The 19,585-nt window shown below is 35.7% G+C and overlaps 1 protein-coding gene across 2 annotated transcripts; it reads left to right on the top strand.

Annotated features, from left to right (window-relative positions):
• The first annotated feature begins 2,029 nt into the window (after nucleotides 1-2,029).
• On the top strand, nucleotides 2,030-13,122 carry LOC149820371 (mitochondrial ribosomal protein L51/S25/CI-B8 family protein). Of its 2 annotated transcripts, none has more exons than XM_089983255.1 (4): nucleotides 2,030-2,119; nucleotides 2,337-2,438; nucleotides 12,532-12,638; nucleotides 12,805-13,122. In XM_089983255.1, the coding sequence occupies exons 2-4, from the start codon at nucleotides 2,359-2,361 to the stop codon at nucleotides 12,975-12,977; spliced, it is 360 nt and encodes a 119-aa protein (XP_089839381.1). In that variant the 5' UTR covers nucleotides 2,030-2,119; nucleotides 2,337-2,358; the 3' UTR covers nucleotides 12,978-13,122. The 2 variants fall into 2 exon arrangements, with proteins under 2 accessions (XP_089839381.1, XP_089839382.1); XM_089983256.1 differs by having other exon boundaries at nucleotides 2,066-2,108.
• The last annotated feature ends 6,463 nt before the right edge of the window (nucleotides 13,123-19,585 follow it).

The following is a 19,585-nucleotide window of genomic DNA, read 5'->3' as shown; positions in this document are numbered from 1 at the left end:
GCAGCGCGACGGTCCCTCCTCACCACCATAAGCCTACTTGTCAGCTTGTTTGCCGGTCGTGGAAGCTTGTAATTAGAGTGCAAGAGAGCAAGAGAGAATTAGGGGAGAGAAATTGTAATCACAAGAAGCAATCACAACGAGGGTGAACAAAAGAAAGCTCAACGCATTTACTTCATTCACAATTTTGCCCACACGCTATTACAGTTCAAGTATACGGGCTGTCCCTTCGAGGTATTGATTCACCTGAACCGGGCAGCTTACATCAGACTTAACAAAAGCAAAATAGACTCTAAAAGCAATAGTACACTATAAGTCGCAAGGGAACAAAGAGAATGCCACTAATTAGTAGTAATTCGTCTACACGTTTTCATAACCAAGTATAATTAAAAACTTCATCTACCAAAAAAAGGGTCGATATAAAATACATTTGGATAATCTTAATACGTGTGGTAAGGGTTGGCTTGTCTTTACTGGGTATGGGCATGAAAAACGCCAACCTGAATGTTATTTCAGTTGACTCTAACCTGACCCGAGTAGCATGTGAGCCAGGTTTGGGTTGAGAATTTGACAGGTATTTGAGATGAGTTGGCTTGATCCAGATGTTTCATTTATAGCTTTAGTGAGTACAAGTAGGGTTGCCAATGGGTCAGGTATCAGACCCATCAGGGTGTACCCAAACCTGACTAAATAACAAGTCAGACTTAGGTTTGGGTTTGTTTTTTATCAGCTCAAAAAATGAGATCTCAAACATGGATCCGTATAATTTCAAGAGCTCGCTTTCATTACAAATACAAATAAAACATCGGGTTAAGCCGTGGGATATCCAACAAAAAATCATAACCCAAACCTGGCGTGCATATTGCTCAGGTGTGGTTTGGACTTTAATATATTTGAGTAACCTGAATGATGTACGAGCGACCATTTGAGATACATTTTATTTTAGTTTGGTTATTTTATTATTTGGATCATTGTAATGGATATTGAATTTACTTATGAAATTCAATATCCAGATTTAATTAGAATTAAGATAAGTTTATTTGTTATCAGATTAGGAAGTCTACTTGAATTAGAATTAAGAAATCTCATCTAAGAGAGCTATGTAGATGGACAGATTAATGATATTATTAATTTTCAATATTTTATGCATTACTTTTCGTGGTTTCTATTGTTCCTGATTTTATAGCATAACATAGAGTTTTCTTCACGAAAGATTCATTATGCACCACCGATAGAAACATGTCACAAAATAAGTTCCTCAAATTACATGGGTCGCAGTTTGATTTTTTTACCTCACCCAACAAAACCTGAACCCAAACCTTGAATCCTACAACTAACTCTTTGACTGAATTTTGGCATATTCGGACTCAGATACCCGATCCATTGACAACCATTAGCCATACACACAATTAGGGTTGCTAAACGAACCGAACATGACATGTTTGAGCTCGGTTCGTTCATTAGTAGATTGAGCTCATGACTCAGCTCATGTTCGTTTTTAGGCTCGGCTGATCCTGGAAGGAGACGAGTCGAGCTGACTCATGAAAAACATTTTATGTTATTTATACATGGAATATGTATATTTTTTTATATTACACTTATTAGTTCGTACTTTATGTATATATTTTTTCATTCATCCTTCTCTTTACCTTTATATTATGAATTATTTTTTTCTATATTACATTCGAAATATATATTATAGATAAAAATATATGTTTTTATCTATACGAACTTCTGAGCTGAGCCGAGCTGAACACCCTGTGATATGGCTCGACTCGCTTAAGCTAAACGAGCTGCTCGTGGCTCGGCTCGCCAGCTATACGAACCGATCCCGAACAAGTTTGTAACGAGCGAGCCGAGTCACGAGATGCTCCGTTCGTTTTGACACCCCTACAGTCCAGCCAAATCTTGTCGGACCAAGATCCGGGTCCGGGACGTGAATATTAGAGTAGATCGGATCTGGAAACGTCTATCCGATCCAGATACGCCTCCCCACCGCGATATCAAGTGCGTCCTGTTGGGCGCTCTGCTCCTCACCACTCACGCCGTCTTCTTCATTTCCTTTGTGAATCTCATCAACCAAGAAGAACAAAGGAGGAGGAACGATTCTGGTAGTTGTGTGGTTCGTGACTATTCTGTACTTTATATGATTGCTGAAAGTTTGATCATATTCTGATTTTTTTTTGGGTTCCCGAGTATTAAGGAAATCGATTTCGCCTTCTAAAAGTGCCGTCCGTGAAACTTCTTCTCAAATCTCCGTTTGAAGTAGAAATCTGTGTGCGTTTGCCTGTATGAGATAAATATCTTCAACTGAAAGATGTTTATTTTTTCTGTTTCAGCAATACAAGTTGAAGTGGTCGGATGGCGTTGAGAGGGGTGTGGCAGCTTAAGAAGCTGGTTGTGAGCTACTGCGATTGGGGCGGAAGCAGTCGAGGAATAAGGTGCGCATTTCGTGTTCTAGACGTTTTTGTTTGGCTATATATAAGGCGCTCCGTGTTCTTTCTCTCCATGGTTTTGTGGGTGCAATTTGGCCTTTGGGATGTATCTTGTTGTTCTAATAATAAGTGTTCTGCTTATGAACATTGATCACCCAGAATAATGGTTTGACAACTCAGACGTTCTGCTGAGGCTTATCCTGTTCAACATGATCACCTGCTCGATCCAACAAGTTGACCATCTATTGCTTAGGATATTGGGCAGGCTTGTTAGAGGCTTATCCTGTTCAACTTGATTACCTGCTCGATCCAACAAGTTGACCATCTATTGCTTAGGACATTGGGCCTGCTTGTTAGAGGCTTATTTCACTTTTTTTTTCCCCTTTGGACAGAGATTCGATGGTTTTAGCGATAACCTGAAAATGCATGGTTAAACAGAAGAAAACGTGTTAAAGAGCAACAAGAAAAGCAAAACCCTTTAACCAGTGTCAGTGAAAATTAGGGTTTCCATCCTCTCTCTTTGTTTTGTTGTCAGGCAGCAGCTTTTCCCAAGAATATCCTATCTTTTGTGCCGATTCTCACACTGATCATTTTTTCTTGGCCATAGACCATTTTTTTGTGGTGGTGGTGATGCGAATTGTTGCTTGTTTCTGTTGTTGGTGTTATTGTTGTTCTTGTTGTGGTGGCTTCAAGCTAAGTGCTCATAAGATTGTTTTTTCCCCCTTCTGTACTTCTCTTCCAAATTTTTTCAAGAACTCTTCTTTCTATTTGTTACTCGATTTATTTTCCACTGTCCCTTGTATTCTCCCCTTTTCCATCTTCCATTCTGAATGATAAATAATATAGAGAGTGCTTTTTTCTGCATATTTGATATCTACTGAAACTACATTTTTTTTGACCCCATCCTATTTTTTTTTACTTGGAAAGGTAGAATTCTATAAGGTGGCGGTAAATCCAACTATAAGATTCCAGTGGCAGTAAACCTGCATAGAATCATTCCGTCTTATTGATCTGGCCATGCTACATTTGTGAATTTATGAGTTCGTTTTGGGTTTTAGCATGAATTGTTAACGCTGACCTTTTAATGAAACATACAAGTTATTCCTCTCCAACCATGAATACCTCCAGGCTTACTACCCATTTCCAGATTACCCTTTTCCTGCCTGTTTTTGGGAATTTCTTTGCTTTAAGGGATCTGAAGTCTGTTACTGCACCATCTAGATTATCCTCTTCTGGCTAGGTCAACTTAAATAGTGTACTAATGAGAGAAGATGATGATGATGTCTTTAATGGGGCCACACTTCATAGTGAAGAGCATATTGGCTGGCCATTTGCAATTTGTCAGCTTTCAAGAGTTTCATTTGTAAGCTACTCTGCCCCAAATCATCAGTCTGACTAGAAGTCAGGCTGAAGGAGAGGATCCCATCCCTCAAATAACTTTCCCCATAAACTACGGGCAGCCTGATCCTCAAAACTTTACACAAGACTTTTTTCGTATAACTGCAGTTTGAGTGGGCCCCATATTTTACATTTGGTGGCAGTTTTCTGAAAATGACCATGTAATTGAATTCCATCCTGCGAAGTCATCATGTGGAAGGCATTTCCTGGTAGTGATATTCCACTCATTGGATGCTGAGTCAAATTGATATGATACCATGCTGTTTGGTTTGAAAAGCACCATGTTGAATGGCAGAGATTCTGTTCTTAGTTACTGGAAGTCGAGCCATGGTTCAGACATCATAATTGTAATGAGATACACCGTCCACTGTCTGTGTTAGACACTAGTTTCCACCACGTGCGGAGAAAAGTCCAAGGTTTAGGTTGTTCAGTCATCTTATTCATTATTCTTTCAAGTCAATTGAGTAGCATCACTAAACAGATATTCTGGGTGAATACCTATCTATCCTAGCCCCTTTCCATAAGAAGGTGATAAAGCCTTTTCTCATCATACACAGGTCTTATTGACTCAGAAGCTGGATATGGAAGGAGGAAGGTAACTCATGTCTGTGCGCAACTTGATTCGACCTCTTGGAATAGCAAACTGACCAGGCGCTTAAGTGTTTGAGTGTTTGATTTTTGGGTGTCTCATAAATCATGTCTGGGTATATATACATATACCAAGATGAAAGTGAGACCAAGGAGATTTAGGTAACGATCCAGTTTCACTGCCAAAAAAGAGTCTTGAAGTTGAGGCCAATTCTAACAGATGAAGGTAGTAAGTGTACTTTTTGGAGGTTTGTCCATGTTTTTATGCATTTTGTGCACTGCTATGGATGATAGCTTGTATTAGATACAGCATAAGATTACTACCGTGTTTAAACTGACTTTTAAAATATGATAGAAATAGAGAAATTTGACTTTCATGTTGTAACTAAATCTTAAATTCGTAGTGATGAAAGAACTACTAAATTGTCTGAAGGTTCAGATGTAATTAGTAATTAGCAGCTGTCTAAACAAATCTATATTTGCTTCTTTTTTTAGTTGATGCTTTAGTGGCCTGTGTACTGACTGAAATCTATTCATGCCATTAAACGATACATATTTTTTTTGTTTCTTTTTTCTATCATTGCTTGCATCATGGACATGTTTGATCACTATGCTGGATTTTTATCCGATATTCTTTTTCTTTGTAGTTACATAAGTTAGTGTTGCTGGAGCTAGTCACTATGAAATCTTCTCTCTTTGTCATCAATTACATCTGAATATGACTTGTTTATTGTGACAGTCCCTCATGGTTGCCTCTAGATCCCATTATCAAGAAGTGTGTATACAACTTCTTGTACCAACTTCTTTTTACACATTACTGATTCCCCTGACATATATCTACTCAGTGAGAATATTGTTCCAATAGATCTCTCTCTCTCTCTCTCTCTATATATATATATATATATATATATATATATATATATATTTCTATTTTGTCCATCCATTTCGTAGCTACCAATCAACTGTCAGTATGCCTGCGGGACACCCATGAGAAGAGTGCACCGATGAGATTCGTGGATGAGAGTAATAATAATGTTGTTGTAACATCCTCTTTAAGAGGACAAGTCGTGTGAGGAGTTGAAAAGTCATATAAGTATGTGTTAGAGTGTGTAACTATTGAAATTAAAAACTTAGTGGTATTAATGAGTTGGTGGGTTAGTGGTGTGTCTTAATGGTTGTGAGCCTATAAAAAGGCATTAAACGTGAGTGTTGAAGGTGTGTCATTTGTGTGTTCTTCTTTTGTGTTGTGTGAGTTTTTTTTGCTTCTTGTTATTTCCTTGTGCTCTTTTGTTAATGCATTGAGGTATTTGAGTTTAGTATCTCTTGTGTGTATACGTGTGGTAGAGCTTGTGTTTCTCTCCGTTTTTCAACATTTGTGGTATCAGTGCCTCGTTACAGTGAAGTTGGGCGTAGCACTGTGGTGGTGAAGGCCGTAGTTAAAGCAAAAGATCTTCAAGTGGTGTAGAGAGGTAAGCGTTTTGTGGTTCATGTTGTCGAATGGTATGAACACACTCAACCTCTCACAATCTCTGGTTCCTATTTTTAGTGACAAAAATTATGAATTTTGGAGTATAAAAATTCAAACATTCTTCATCTCACAAGGTCTTTGGGATCTAGTAGAGACTGCTTCTATAGGAACAAAGATTTCTAAAGTAGGGGAGAAACCAACATATGCAAAGGAGATTCGTAAAAGGGACTCCAAGGCAATAAGCAGTTACAAATTCTATTTTTTCTCGAATTGCCAATGCCATAAAAGCAAAAGAAGCATGAGACATATTAAGGCAAAAATTTCGTGATGACAAGAAGGTAACCACTGTGAAACTCCAAACTTTACGTAGGGAATTTGAGACATTGTTTATGAAAGGCAGTGAATTTGTACAAGATTTATTCTCTTGAATTTCTATTATTATTAATCAAATGCGATCTTTTGGAGAGAACATTGCTAATCAAAAGATTGTCGAAAATGTTTTAAGGAGTTTACCTTTAAAATTTGATTATTATTAATGAATGCTTTGAACCTCACCGAGGACATGGCATTGGATAGAAATGAATGGAGGAGAAGGATTCATGTGGAAGACCCAGAATGATTTTCTTTGTTGGTTCATATTGCCGACCCCAATTGTTTTGGGATGAAGGCGTAGTTGTTGCTGTACCTTTAAAATTTAATCATATTGTCACTGCTATCGAGGAATCTAAGGACTTGTCAACTTACTCTCTTAATGAACTAATGAGTTCTTTGATGACTCATGAAGTAAGAATAAATAGAATGGTTGACAAGAATATTGAGCGTGCATTTTAGTCTAAGGTGGAGATTAATGATAAAGAGAAAATTGGTGAAAATTTCTCTGATCAGAATTTTGCAGGCAGAGGTAGAAGAAGAGCTAGCTATCATGGTCGTGGTTGAGGACGAGGAAGATCCTACACCATCCAACAGAAATCAGAAAGTGGTGAGAAAGGAGAACAAAAAGAAAGTCACAAGGGAAAACAATGCATGTTTTGTAAAAAGATGGGTCATACTGAGCCATGCTGTTTGGATAAAGCAAAGCAAAAGACAAACTTTGTCGAAGAAAACCAAGATGAAGGTAAGTTATTTCTCACTTGCTTAAATCCAAATGAAAGTACTGGTAATGTGTGGTTTCTAGATAGTGGATGTAGTAACCACATGACAGGCAAACAATATTTATTCTGCCACATGGATGAATCAGTAAAGTTGCAAGTTAGGCTTGGAAATGACAAGCATGTAAAAATTTAAGGCAAAGGTACAATAGCAGTTAAGACTAAATCAGGTGGCTTAGCTCGTAACTTGCTTAGTGTGGGTCACTTGATTCAAAAAAGGTTATTCAATAATATTTCAGGATAATATGTGTGAAATTAGAAGTAGAAAATATAATGTTCCACATATTAAGATTCACATGGCTGACAACAAGATGTTCTCTCTTGATATCTCACATCTTGATGAGTGTCTTTTTGCTGCTAATGTAAAGAATGACTCTTGGTTGTGTCATCTACTTTATGGTCATTTGTAATTCAATGGTTTGAAGTTGTTAAGTCAAATATGGATGGTATGTGGTTTGCCATCTATTATTTCTGTTAATGACGTGTGTGAAAGTTGTGTTTATGGTAAGTAGCATAAACGGTTGTTTCCTATTGGAAAAGCTTGGAGAACCAAAAAGCCTTTTGAACTGGTTCATGCTAACATATGTGGACTGGTACAAACTCCATCTTTGAACAAAAGTAAATATTTTTTATTATTTACTGATGACTTTTCTCATATGAGTTGGGTGTTCTTTCTTGTTAAAAAATCATAGGTGTTTGAAAAATTTCAGGAATTTAAAGCCCTTGTTGAAAAAGAAAGTGGGCATGTTATAAAAACTTTCCACACTGATAGAGGAGAAGAATTTTTATCTAATGAGTTTGGTGCTTTTTGCAAGCAAAGTGGTATTCACAGGTAATTGGCTGTAAGAAAAACATCAAAACAGAATGGTGTCGCCGAGCAAAAAAATTGAACCATTGTAGAAATGGCTCGAAGTATGCTAAGTGAGAAGAGACTCTCCAATGATTTTTGGGTTAAAGCAATGGCGACGTCAGTACATCTTCTAAACATATTGCCAACTAAGGTAGTGCATAACAAGACCCCATATGAAGCTTGGTGGAAGTGGAAACCTGATGTAAGCTTTTTGAGAATCTTTGGTTCTGTTGCTTATGCTTTGATTCATTCTGATGATCATGTCAAGATGGATAAGAAAAGTGAAAAGACATATTTGTTGGGTACAATAATGAAACAAAGGGTTATTGGTTGTTTAATCCTATTTCTAAAAAGTTGATTACTTGAAGATATGTTGTTTTTGATGAAAATAGTTGTTGGGATTGGAAAGGAGAATCATGTCAACATTTAACATTTTTGGAGGATGAAACCAAGTTTACTCCATCAAATGAGAATATGTCATTCCCTGGGTTTTCATCTCCTTCCTCTTCAGCTCGAAGGACATCATCCAGTGATTTGAATGAACCTGACAACACTCCTCCTCAGAAGGTATTCTTACGTCAAATTTATGAATCATGCAATTTTGCTCTTATGGCTGCAGAGCCTACATGTTATGAAGAGGCTAGTGAAAAAGAAGAGTGAGAAGAATCTATGAGAGAAGAGATTGCAGCTATTGAGAAGAATAACACATGGGAGCTTGTAGACTTGCCACCTGAAAAAGATGCAATAGGTGTGAAGTGGGTCTACAAGGTGAAGTGCAACTCTGATGGAAGTGTGAACAAATTCAAAGCGAGGTTAGTTGTAAAGGGGTATGCACAAAAATCTAGTATAGATTTATTTGAAACTTTTTCTCCTGTTGCTCGAATTGAATCCATTAGATTTGTATTGGCATTAGCAGTTCAGATGAAATGGCAAGTTTTTCAATTTGATGTCAAGTCAGCCTTTTTAATTGGTTTTTTAGAAAAAGATGTGTATGTTGAGCAACCACAAGGATTTGTTGTTGATGAAAAAGAGGATAAAGTTTATAAGTTGAAGAAAGTGCTATATGGTCTTAAGCAGGCTCCAAGAGCATGGTATGAGAGGCTTGACTCATATTTTCAACAAAATGATTTTCATCAAGTGAAAGGTATGAGAGGCTTGACTTATATTTTCAACAAAATGATTTTCATTGAAGTAAAAATGAGCCTACATTATATGTCAAAGTGGAAGGTAATGATGTTCTCATTGTTTATGTTTATGTCAACGATATTATATATATATATATCCTAGTTCTTCAAATCTTCTAGTTGAAAAATTCAAGAACAATATGATGCAAAACTTTGACATGATTGATTTGGGGCTCTTGCATTACTTTCTTGGACTTTAAATTTATCAGACAGTTGATGGTATTTTTATTTCTCAAGAGAAATATGCACTTGATCTTCTTAAAAGGCACAATATGTCAAATTGCAAGGAGAGTTCTACTTCAATAAACACAAATGACAAGAACAACTCGTATAGATCCAAGATTGTCCATAAGCATTGGTAGTGGGTTAATGTATTTAACTCTATCCCGTCCATATATCATGTTTCCTGTTAGCTTGGTCTTAAGATTTATGCATGATTCTTCGAAGCATCATCTTGGATCAGCCAAGCATATTCTTCACTACATTCGTGCAACAACTATAGAATCTGGTATAAATCAGTTCCTAATTTTAACTTGGTTGGTTTTACTGACAGTGACTGGGTTGGTTTTGTAGATGACAAGAAAAGCACAAGCAAGTATTTTTTCAATCTGGGTTCAGGTGCTATATCATGGAGCTTCAAAAAATAGTCTTTCACAACGTTATCATCATCCGAAGCTGAATATGTTACAGCTTCTGCAACAACTTGTCAAGCTATATGGATGAGAAGGATTTTAGAAGATGTGCAACAATCTCAAGTTTTTGCAACAAAAATTTATTGCGACAATATGGCTATAATAGCAATGACAAAAAATCCAGTTTTTCATTGTAGAACCAAGCACATCGATCTCTGCTATCATTTCATTCGAAATGTTGCTGCTGAAGATATAATTGTGTTGAAACACTGTTCTACAAATGATCAAGTAGCTGATGGTCTCACCAAAGTGCTTTCACCTCCAAAGTTCATCAAGTTCAGAGATTCACTTGGTGTCTTCAGTTTTGCATCAAAGGGGAGTGATGAGATTCGTGGATGAGAGTTAATAACTTATGATAATATTTAATGTTATTGTAACGTCCTCTTTAAGAGGACAAGTCATGTGAGGAGTTGAAAAGTCATATCAGTTAAAACGTATGTGCCTTAGAGTGTGTAACTGTTGAAATTAAAAACTGAGTAATATTAATGGGTTAGTGGTGTGCCTTAATGGCTGTGACTGTGAGCCTATAAAAAGCCATTAGACATGAGTGTTGAAGGTGTGTCATTTGTGTGTTCTTTTGAGTGTTGTGTGAGTTTTTTTTTTGCTTGTTATTTCCTTGTGCTCTTTTGTTAATGCATTGAGGTATTTGAGTTTAGTATCTCTTGTGTGTATATGTGTGGTAGAGCTTGTGTTTCTCTACGTTTTCCAACATGCATGTCATGAACGTGAGAAGAGTTAAGGAATGCCACACACTATAATCGCAAGACTCGCAACTTTCGTTATCTGGATTTTCTCGGCAAAAAGAAAATCTAGCAATAAATGAAAATTTTTATCTCACGAGAAAATTATATATATATATATATCGGTAGACATAGAGTTTATAAATTTATCAAATACATATAAATATAAGAAAACAATAAAAGTATAAATATCACATTAATAATGCAATTACTATCACGATAAAGCATGATATTTTCAAAGTACGTGATATTTGTAAAATGTCATTTTTCTTGGGATTAAGTTGGTTTTTGAAAATCTTGAGATAAAATTGAGAGCTTTTTCTAAAAATGACCGATATTTGTGCCACACACTCTCTCCAAAGTTCCTTGCATTTATGGATGGATGGTCATGGACAAATGGTTTGAGAGAGAGAGAGAGAGAGAGAGAGAGAGAGAGAGAGAGAGATTAATAATCTTGTACCTTCATAATCATGGAGCAAACATGCCCATGGTCTCCAATTTTTTGCATATCCAGGTTTTATGGTGTATAATTCTCAATGATTTTCCCTTTCGGACCTCGCTTATGAATTGGGTCTGTCAACCTTAAGTGAAGTCGAACTCACAAAATCAAAGATGCATTTCTTTAGGATGAGGGTGGCTTAACCTAGATTTGGATGTTTGTAGTGGCATCGAGCTTTGGATATAGAAGTGACTAGGCTCTTGTCAGTCATTGATGAATTGGTCAACTCAGTTGTAAGATTTGACATCTAACAAAGCACTTGAGCATAAGGGCCTGGTGATCAAGGTGTCGAGGCTTGGTAGAACACTGTCACCTATTCTAGGATCAGTTGAAACTTTGAATAGCCTACTGGTCTACCTGATTAGGTTGATTTCATTTTGAAAACACAAGGATTGAACAAGATACAGAAAGTGTTTAAGACGCATTTCATTTGAGAAGTCACTCGACAAGATTGTGATTCGACCTTCTTTGGAGTTAAAGGGTGAGTTGACTACATGATTATTTAAGCTAGATGACAACTTGGTGCATCATTTGATATCATTAGTTTGGTTCTTTATTTCCAAAACATTTTTGTCACTGATGCTTGTCTGCATTTGTTATGAGGAGCAAATTAGTAGTCACATGTCCTGGTGGAGTCTTCATGTAGAGGGCCTCCGAATGGATAGTGATAATATGTTCTGTTATTGGAATTTTGTGAGAAGTTTAGCCAAGACCCTAGTATCATGTAATGATGGAACCATATTTTCTTGGGAAATTTAAAAGTAACTTGTTTCTCTTGTACAACTATGTTATTTGAGTTGGTTCAACAACCAAGTTATTGAATCAGCTCTTTGGATTTGATGCATGCACATTTGCCTTCTTGGCGTGTTTGGATTGTTGTAGAATATGTCATGAGTTGTATGGAATGTCATAAGCTCTACACTGCATGAAGACTTGAAATTAACTGTACATTGAATTTTCTATATGTCCAATTAGATAAATCCTATTGATAAAATCGCCCACACTAGAAACCATAAGTCAACTTTCATTTTGTCATGCTGCCAGTTGCACAAGATCATGGCAGTTGTGGAATTAGCAGAAGTGTGGAGATCTTGGGAGTCAAAACTTCAATAACTCGTGGCATTGGATATCTGGCAGGGCTTATTTTCTTTGGATACATAGTTTTGACTTGATAAAAGTATCAAACAAACTAATGGCATGTTTATCCGGAAAAGTGAGATTATAGGGTTTTCTTAATGAAATCTTCCTGTTATTTGCCATTTCTAAGTAAGCCACTGCATCCAAACACCTAGAAGATGATTTAAGTCACTCTAACAGTAACCATATACCATAGGGTATTATCTACCTGTCTCCTGAAATATTGACTTGGTTATTATTTCATTCTTTTCTATATGATTGTAACTGGCCTATTATGAAGGTTCATCGTATTACTCTGTAGCACATTTAATTGTCGTTTGAAATTTCTGTAATTGAATATTGAATAATGATGTATACAAGCAATTGTCCATGAAAGTGATATTTTGAGGTTTCAGGGCATTCATGGAATCCGATTTGCCAGCATTCAAAGAAAAGAACCCTCAGCTAGAAGTAGTTACTGAGCTGATTCGTGGTCAACATCCACATTTGAAGGGCTTGTTCAGTAAGATTTTGAATGCTTCCTTTTTCCAAATATATAGCTTTTCCTTTTCTTTTTGGAGAAACAGGGGAGACTAATGCAATGACTCATATTTCTAAATTAATCTGAAATTTTGAATCAACAATGGGAATACACTTTTTTATTATCATTTGATTTTCAATTCATGCAGAAAACAAAAACCAGCGCGTTATATGTGTTAAGAATATGACTCCTGAAGATATATTGCTGCATGCTTCTAGTCTAAGGAATGCATTGGGAAGGAAGGTGATCAAGTTGAAGACCAGGCATGTCACAAAGCATCCTAGTGTTCAGGGTACCTGGACAACTGCTTTAAAGCTTTGAAGCTGTTGGCACTGCTTACTAAATGTAATGAAACACCCCAAACATGAGTCTTGGATTCTTTATTTTTCATGACATAAAGGACATCATGATGGAAAAATCTGATCTTGACTGGTCATGTTTACATAGAATTAAGTTTGTTTAAAAACTGTGTTTAACACCACCACCTTTGATGGACATAATTTGTCCATTATTAGTTGCTCCAAGTCTTCAAAGGTTGTGTTACATCACATTTAACATTGTTGGTTTTATTTGCTTTTTTTCACATGTTTTGCTAGGCTCAGGTGCGCCTACTTTGTCATTTGTAAATCAGATACTTATGGTTAGAGTGATGAGAGTAGAACCCAAATATCAAGTTCCTTGTCATGTTGCCTGTAGACAGAGGGAGTGGACTTGGAGAAGTTTATGGAGTTTCAATCCTATGTCACAAATATCACTCATATTTTATCGTTCTATTACAGCTACGAAGGATACGGCATGAATGTTTCTAAAGGTATATTTACATATACAAATTACATGGAATGCACAACTATACTGCATTTTGGAAAATGGTGTACATATAAAAGTTTCAAACTAAAAGTTTACATGTGTGTGGTATGCGAATATAATTCTATTATCAATTGAACAAGTTTCATGTCCTAGTGTCTTGGTTAAGGAGAAAAGGCTATTTCATGTTTCATCCATATTGAGTCTGCATCAATGTTCACATCATGCGACATACATTAGCCTCTGCAAGAATTCTAGCTCCCCCCAAGTTGATCATCTAGATTCTTGTGAGAGTAAGTTGGCTGAGACATGAATTAGATCAAATGAGCAAAAGATTGCAAAAATGTGATTGGTCAGGTAACCCAGATGATCGCTTGGCCGCATTTTATGGGGCCCACGGCGCTTCCACTAAAAAATTGTGCCATGTGATTGGCTGGGTGAACCAGCCAATGCCGTGGCGGCTTTTGCAGCAAATTTAAAGTGACAGGATCAGGCCAGAGTTGCCCTTGAGTTTGTTACCGCACCATGAATGCCAATTCATGGCAGAATGAATTGGACCCAAAGTATCATATCTGATGCCAATCGCTTGGATGGGTTCTATCACTATTTTTTGAGTGCCTTTTCATTTTTTCACATGTATAAAATGGATTAAATACTCAGATTTAGATTTTAAAATCCTTCAAAGTTCGCTTTGGAAGCGGGAAAGCACACAGTTCTTTTGAGCTCTCAGAACATTATCAGAAACTCACTTTGAAAGAATAGAAAACCTGCTTTTCACGTGACATCAAACTTCTTTGATGTTGAAAATGCACTTTTCATTTAAAAAGAATTCTTGTAGAAATAATTGAATTTTTATTATAAACGTACATATATGATCAGTGTTCTTCGGGAAAAGGCTTAAAATATTTATTTAAAATATTTTTTTAATGTCATTCGTTACTTTCTTACATTTTCATTTCTTACCTTTATTCTTTCAAAATGCTTCATGCTTCAAGGCATTTCTTAGACTTTTTGTTTTGTACTATGTGCATTGTTTGTCACATCCACATTTTAGACTGGTAACAGTGGTTAACCCTAAAGATCAATGACACCAAAGACAGCCATCTCTTTCATTTCAGCAACCTGTACAAGGCACTCCCGCTGCAAGTCTGGTAGACCCACGTTTTTAAACCGTTAATTGAGATTTTTAACATTGAATTATGGATCGTGCATCGATTGAATGAGATTTTGAACCTTGAATGGTGGATCTTTCATTCAATATCACAGTGCTATCCTTGGATTATAGTTTTTCTATGTAAAAAATACATTTTTTTGAGGTTTGAAAATTTGACAGTTTGTATGCCATCAATTTTTCAACCCTTCTAAAATCTCTCTCTCTCTCTCTCTCTCTCTCTCTCTATATATATATATATATATATATATATATATGAAAAACGGAAAATGACTGTATTGTACAACAAAAGTGATGTGTTTCTCGAAAAGCCTTACAATTTTAAAAAATTTGCTTGATGTCTAAAATTGCAAATGCCTGGCTTTAAAAAGACCATTTTAACCTTCGCATAGCAGACCTTCTTATGTTCGCACGATATATCGATATGCTCCTTGGGTATCGCACCCTCTCACTTAAAGGTACATTCACGCATTTTTTTTTTAGAACCTAACGAAGTTCACAGAACTATATTTGTGAAGCTCTTGTTAGACTGAAACCTTGAAACCTCCCAAATATCGTACTAAATTCACATATATAACATGAAATTCATGAGATATAGTGTGGACCTCATATTAATATATCATAATTTCACAAATATTTTATTAAATTCACATATATAATCTGAAGTTCACAACCATATTTGCGATTTCCTTAGTGTTGAAACTTTAAATTAACTTTGCATACATAGTGCAAAGTTTGCACAACCAAATCTGGAATTTCGTGTAACTGAAACCTTCAAAACTTGTGAGATTCACATGAAAATAACTTGTTTATACAACTTCATTTGATTCATTAAAAAATGAACATGATCGTACATATATTCATTTCATTCATTAAAAAATGAACCTGCTTATACATATATATTCATTTCAGTCATTCGAAAATGAACCTGCTCATACATATATTCATTCAATTCATTAAAAAATGAACATGTTACAAACCTTCTTTTCTTAATTCACAGTATATAGCTCCACATAAGGGGCTTCGATCTTTGACTTATTAATGCCAATCAAATTACTGTTTATGTCTACAAACCCTCACTTCTCTTGAGCAAATGACTGAGGCAAAATTGCCTTCTTTGCAATTCGACTATTGATCATGCGAATCCTGCAATCTGACTCAGAGCATGCACTTGCTTCTCCAAGGAGTCATCTTCCACCTCCTCAGATTCCTCAACATCCTTCTGCGTACTCTCTACAACTTAGGCCTTTTCCATTAGCTGAGGACCATCAACATCATTCACTATCTTCACCTCCTATCTTCTCTAAAATCTTCTTCACCTTAGCCATGACATCTACCCATTGCTGTTAACGATATGCTTACCATCAATTTTTAAAGGCAAAAACAAACCCTAAAATGCAAACCATCATTTTTTAAATATCAAAATATTATTTTATATACTGAAGCATCACATTTAATAATAGTACAGACATTCATAAACAAACTAGTGCAGGTTAACATTTAAGACTTCAAAAAAATTAAGAATCTCATTGTTGATGAATAAATTTGAATATTGGGAGGATGGGACTTAATTGGATTCATGAAATTCTTTTTTTAAAATCATAGGGACATCATTACGGTAAAACCCATAATTTTTTGATACTTTACAAGAAATAATAATGAAATAAGGATAAAATATTAATTGAGATTAAGATGAGAATTAATTTATAATTCAAATATTTACAGGGATTCAAAATAAATTTTTGAGATGAGAATTTATTCTAAATCAGGGTTTTAATTTTTTATCGGACCTAATCTGAGTTTAAGTTGAACTTAACTGGATCTTAATTCAAATTTTAATATTAGTCACGATTCGAACTAAGTATATATTTTAATTTGAAGTCTTACTGAATTTCAATTTTAATTTCTAAAGTTTTATCAATCCAAATTCCGATTCAGAAATTCGAATTCAGATCGGATTTAAATTTGAATTCAGATTAATGGTTTTGTTTCCTTACAATATATATATATATATATATATATATATGTATATATATATATATAACAAAAATCTACTCATATGAAATTAAGAATTTTATTAGATAGACATGGCTGGGACTGCCGCCTCTGTCTTTTATTAGGAAAACAAAATTTCTTAATTACAGATCCATTTAACCAGATGGCTAAAAGACAGATCTATTTAGGCTATAGTCATGTGGGATAAATTTGAGAACAAGAATAAAAAATGAGATTCTCATATTGCAGTGAAAATTTATCAATACTGTTTGTTAACAGTCTTACCAAATATGAAATTGGTTGTTGATTTCCCGATGTCCATGGTCCAAACTTTAAACCCATGTTTAGAAGGGTATGGTAGAAAGAGAAGGAAGAAGGAAATGGTCTTCTTTTTAATTTAGTTTTCATTTGACTCATTCCGCTTACACTACAAGAGAAACTCTAATTAGCGACAAATTTTTTTCATCGCAAATTTGCGACAGATTAGCTAGAGAAAACTATCTGTCACTAACATTCAAATTATTTACAGAATTAGCGACATAAAAAATTCCATCGTGAATCCATCGCTAATTAGCAACGGATTCACGATAAAAAAAATTCGTCTCAAACTCTATCACAACTTAGTGACAGATCAACGACATAAATTTTTTGTCGCTACTTCGTCACTACTTAGCGACAGATTCGCGATGAATTTTTTTTGTCGCTAATCCGTCGCTAATTTCCCCTATAAAACCCTAATGTGAACCCCTTTCTTTCCCTTTCTGTTTAATCCCTCGCCTCTCGCCCGCTGTTTGTCGCCCATCGCCCACCGCCCGTCGACCTCCCCCTTTGACTCAGTCCCCCTCTCACCTCCGCTACCCTCTATTTCGCCGGCGACCCCCTTTCGACCTCACCCCGTCTCCCTCTCCTGACTCCAGTCTCTCTCGTCTGCCGACACCAATGCTGTCTCCTTTCAGGTAACCCCCAACTCCTCTCTCTTTTTTCTTTTTCACCAACCGGCGAGCCCCTTTCTTTCCCTCCATTTTCTTTTTTGCCAAGGAGGGGCCGAGCCCCCTCCCTGTCCCTCCCAATACTTTTTTTGCCAGGGAGGGGCCGAGCCCCCTCCCTGTCTCGCTGTCTTACAAAATATTTTGTTTTGTATTGTATTGTTTTGTATTTTTGTACTTTGCAGGAACGTAGTTGAGCTAATTACGCAATGCTTAGTACTAAGCATCACATGCGGTTAAAATGCAATGAAAAAAGAAATAAGAAAAAAATGCAAAGGCAAAAGCAATGCAAATCGGGTAAATACCTGTGGTAAGTGATGCAAGCGCATCACAAGTTATTTAATTTCTTAGATGCAACACTTTTCTGTTCACATACTCAATTAGTTGTGGATATCTAGGACTGCTTTGATGGAGTTCGGAGATGATGCTTAGCATGATTTTAATGTATGAAAATAGAAGTATTTTTATTTTTGGAGTTCGGATTCCAAGCTAGTCATAGTAGTAGTTAGCAGAATATTAGAGTGTGTTTGCTGCAGGTACATGTTTGACATTATTTTGATATGAATGATTTGCAATGTTTGATATGATTGTATCCATGCTTGCATGAAGTTATTTTCAATTTGATTATGCCTTTCATGTGAAATTGCATCATGAAAACATGCTTTAAATGAATGTATTGTGTTATGAATGGATTTACACATGAAAATAAATGATAAGTTATCAATGCTTTAAATGAATGGTTTTGCATATGAAAATATTAAGTTATCAATGCATGTATCATAGTTCTTGTGATTGAATGACATCATATATATATAATATATATGTATGTGTGTGTGTGATATATATCAAATCATTACATCCATCATGAATGCAAGATAAATTAGATATTTTCTTTATCATAGCATTCCTATGATTCTCTTTTAACTGGTTAGGATAATATTTGTAACATCATAAGACATTGATGTGATATGAATGATTTGAATGTATTGTCATGTTTGATGTGACTGTATTCATGCTTGCATGAAGTTATTTTCGATTAGATTATGTATCCATGGAATTACATATCATGTAACTGATCCAAATAACATTTTTATTTGTTAGAATATGGTTCGTGGATGTAATAATGGTTGAGCACCGAGTGATCGAGGACCAAGTGGCGACCGTGGGACATCATTAGGTAGATATTTAAATATAGGCATTCATTATGTTTTTGCTTATATATTGATATAAAAATTGTTACTTGTTAATTGTCTTTATAGGATTCCAGCTCAGTGATAGTCAGTCTTAGCCTTCGTCTTCACGTAATGCTTTGATAGGTATATCATTTAAATAATTATATACTTGATTAGTTTAAATATGCATTGTGTGAATTTCTAACTCATTGTTCTGTAGGTGATGTTTCATATACAGATGACCCACCTACACCAGCTACTCATACACATCACAAGACAACGCTGGATGCAAGGTCTTCTCAGTTTGACACACGATGACTCATTTAAATAGTGTATATCGATAGTCGATCGTAAGTATTTCATTGTCACTTGTCAATTACTTATCTTATAAATAGTGTATATCGACAGTCGATTGCTAATGTGTATCAATTCATGTGCAGCGCGAAATTTGAGCCATAAGAAATTATATAAAAAATTAGAAAGTCACTACTTCAGCATCTTCTAGAATCGGTCACTCAATGGGAAGAGTACCCGAAGGAGGTGTTGGACAAATTATTGTCATCATTCATGGTATGCAATCGTTTATCATAACTAATGTGTTTCATATTGAATTTTATGTTATAGTCATGTGCGCTAACTTTCTAAAAGTATTTGTAGGCTTTACATCGCTTCGTGACTGCAAACGAGAAGAAGGATGCGAGGGTAGTGTAGCAGAATGTGACTGTCAATCGATTTACAGACATGTTGCACAATATGAAGACTGCAACAATAAAAGTTGGGATAGATGATCCACTGCAGTGG

Source organism: Nuphar pumila, chromosome 12 (assembly GCF_984573655.1).
Source record: "Nuphar pumila chromosome 12, dmNupPumi1.hap1.1, whole genome shotgun sequence".
NCBI classification, from domain to species: domain Eukaryota; kingdom Viridiplantae; phylum Streptophyta; class Magnoliopsida; order Nymphaeales; family Nymphaeaceae; genus Nuphar; species Nuphar pumila.
The sequence above is the reverse complement of the archived record's forward strand: the minus strand, read 5'-3'. Positions and strand labels throughout refer to the sequence as shown.

Coding starts and splice junctions, on each gene's coding strand:
- LOC149820371 (XM_089983255.1), top strand. CDS start 2,359: ATGGCGTTGAGAGGGGTGTGGCAGCTTAAGAAGCTGGTTGTGAGCTAC. Junction 2,439..12,531: donor GGAAGCAGTCGAGGAATAAG/GTGCGCATTTCG, acceptor TTGAGGTTTCAG/GGCATTCATGGAATCCGATT. Junction 12,639..12,804: donor ACATTTGAAGGGCTTGTTCA/GTAAGATTTTGA, acceptor CAATTCATGCAG/AAAACAAAAACCAGCGCGTT.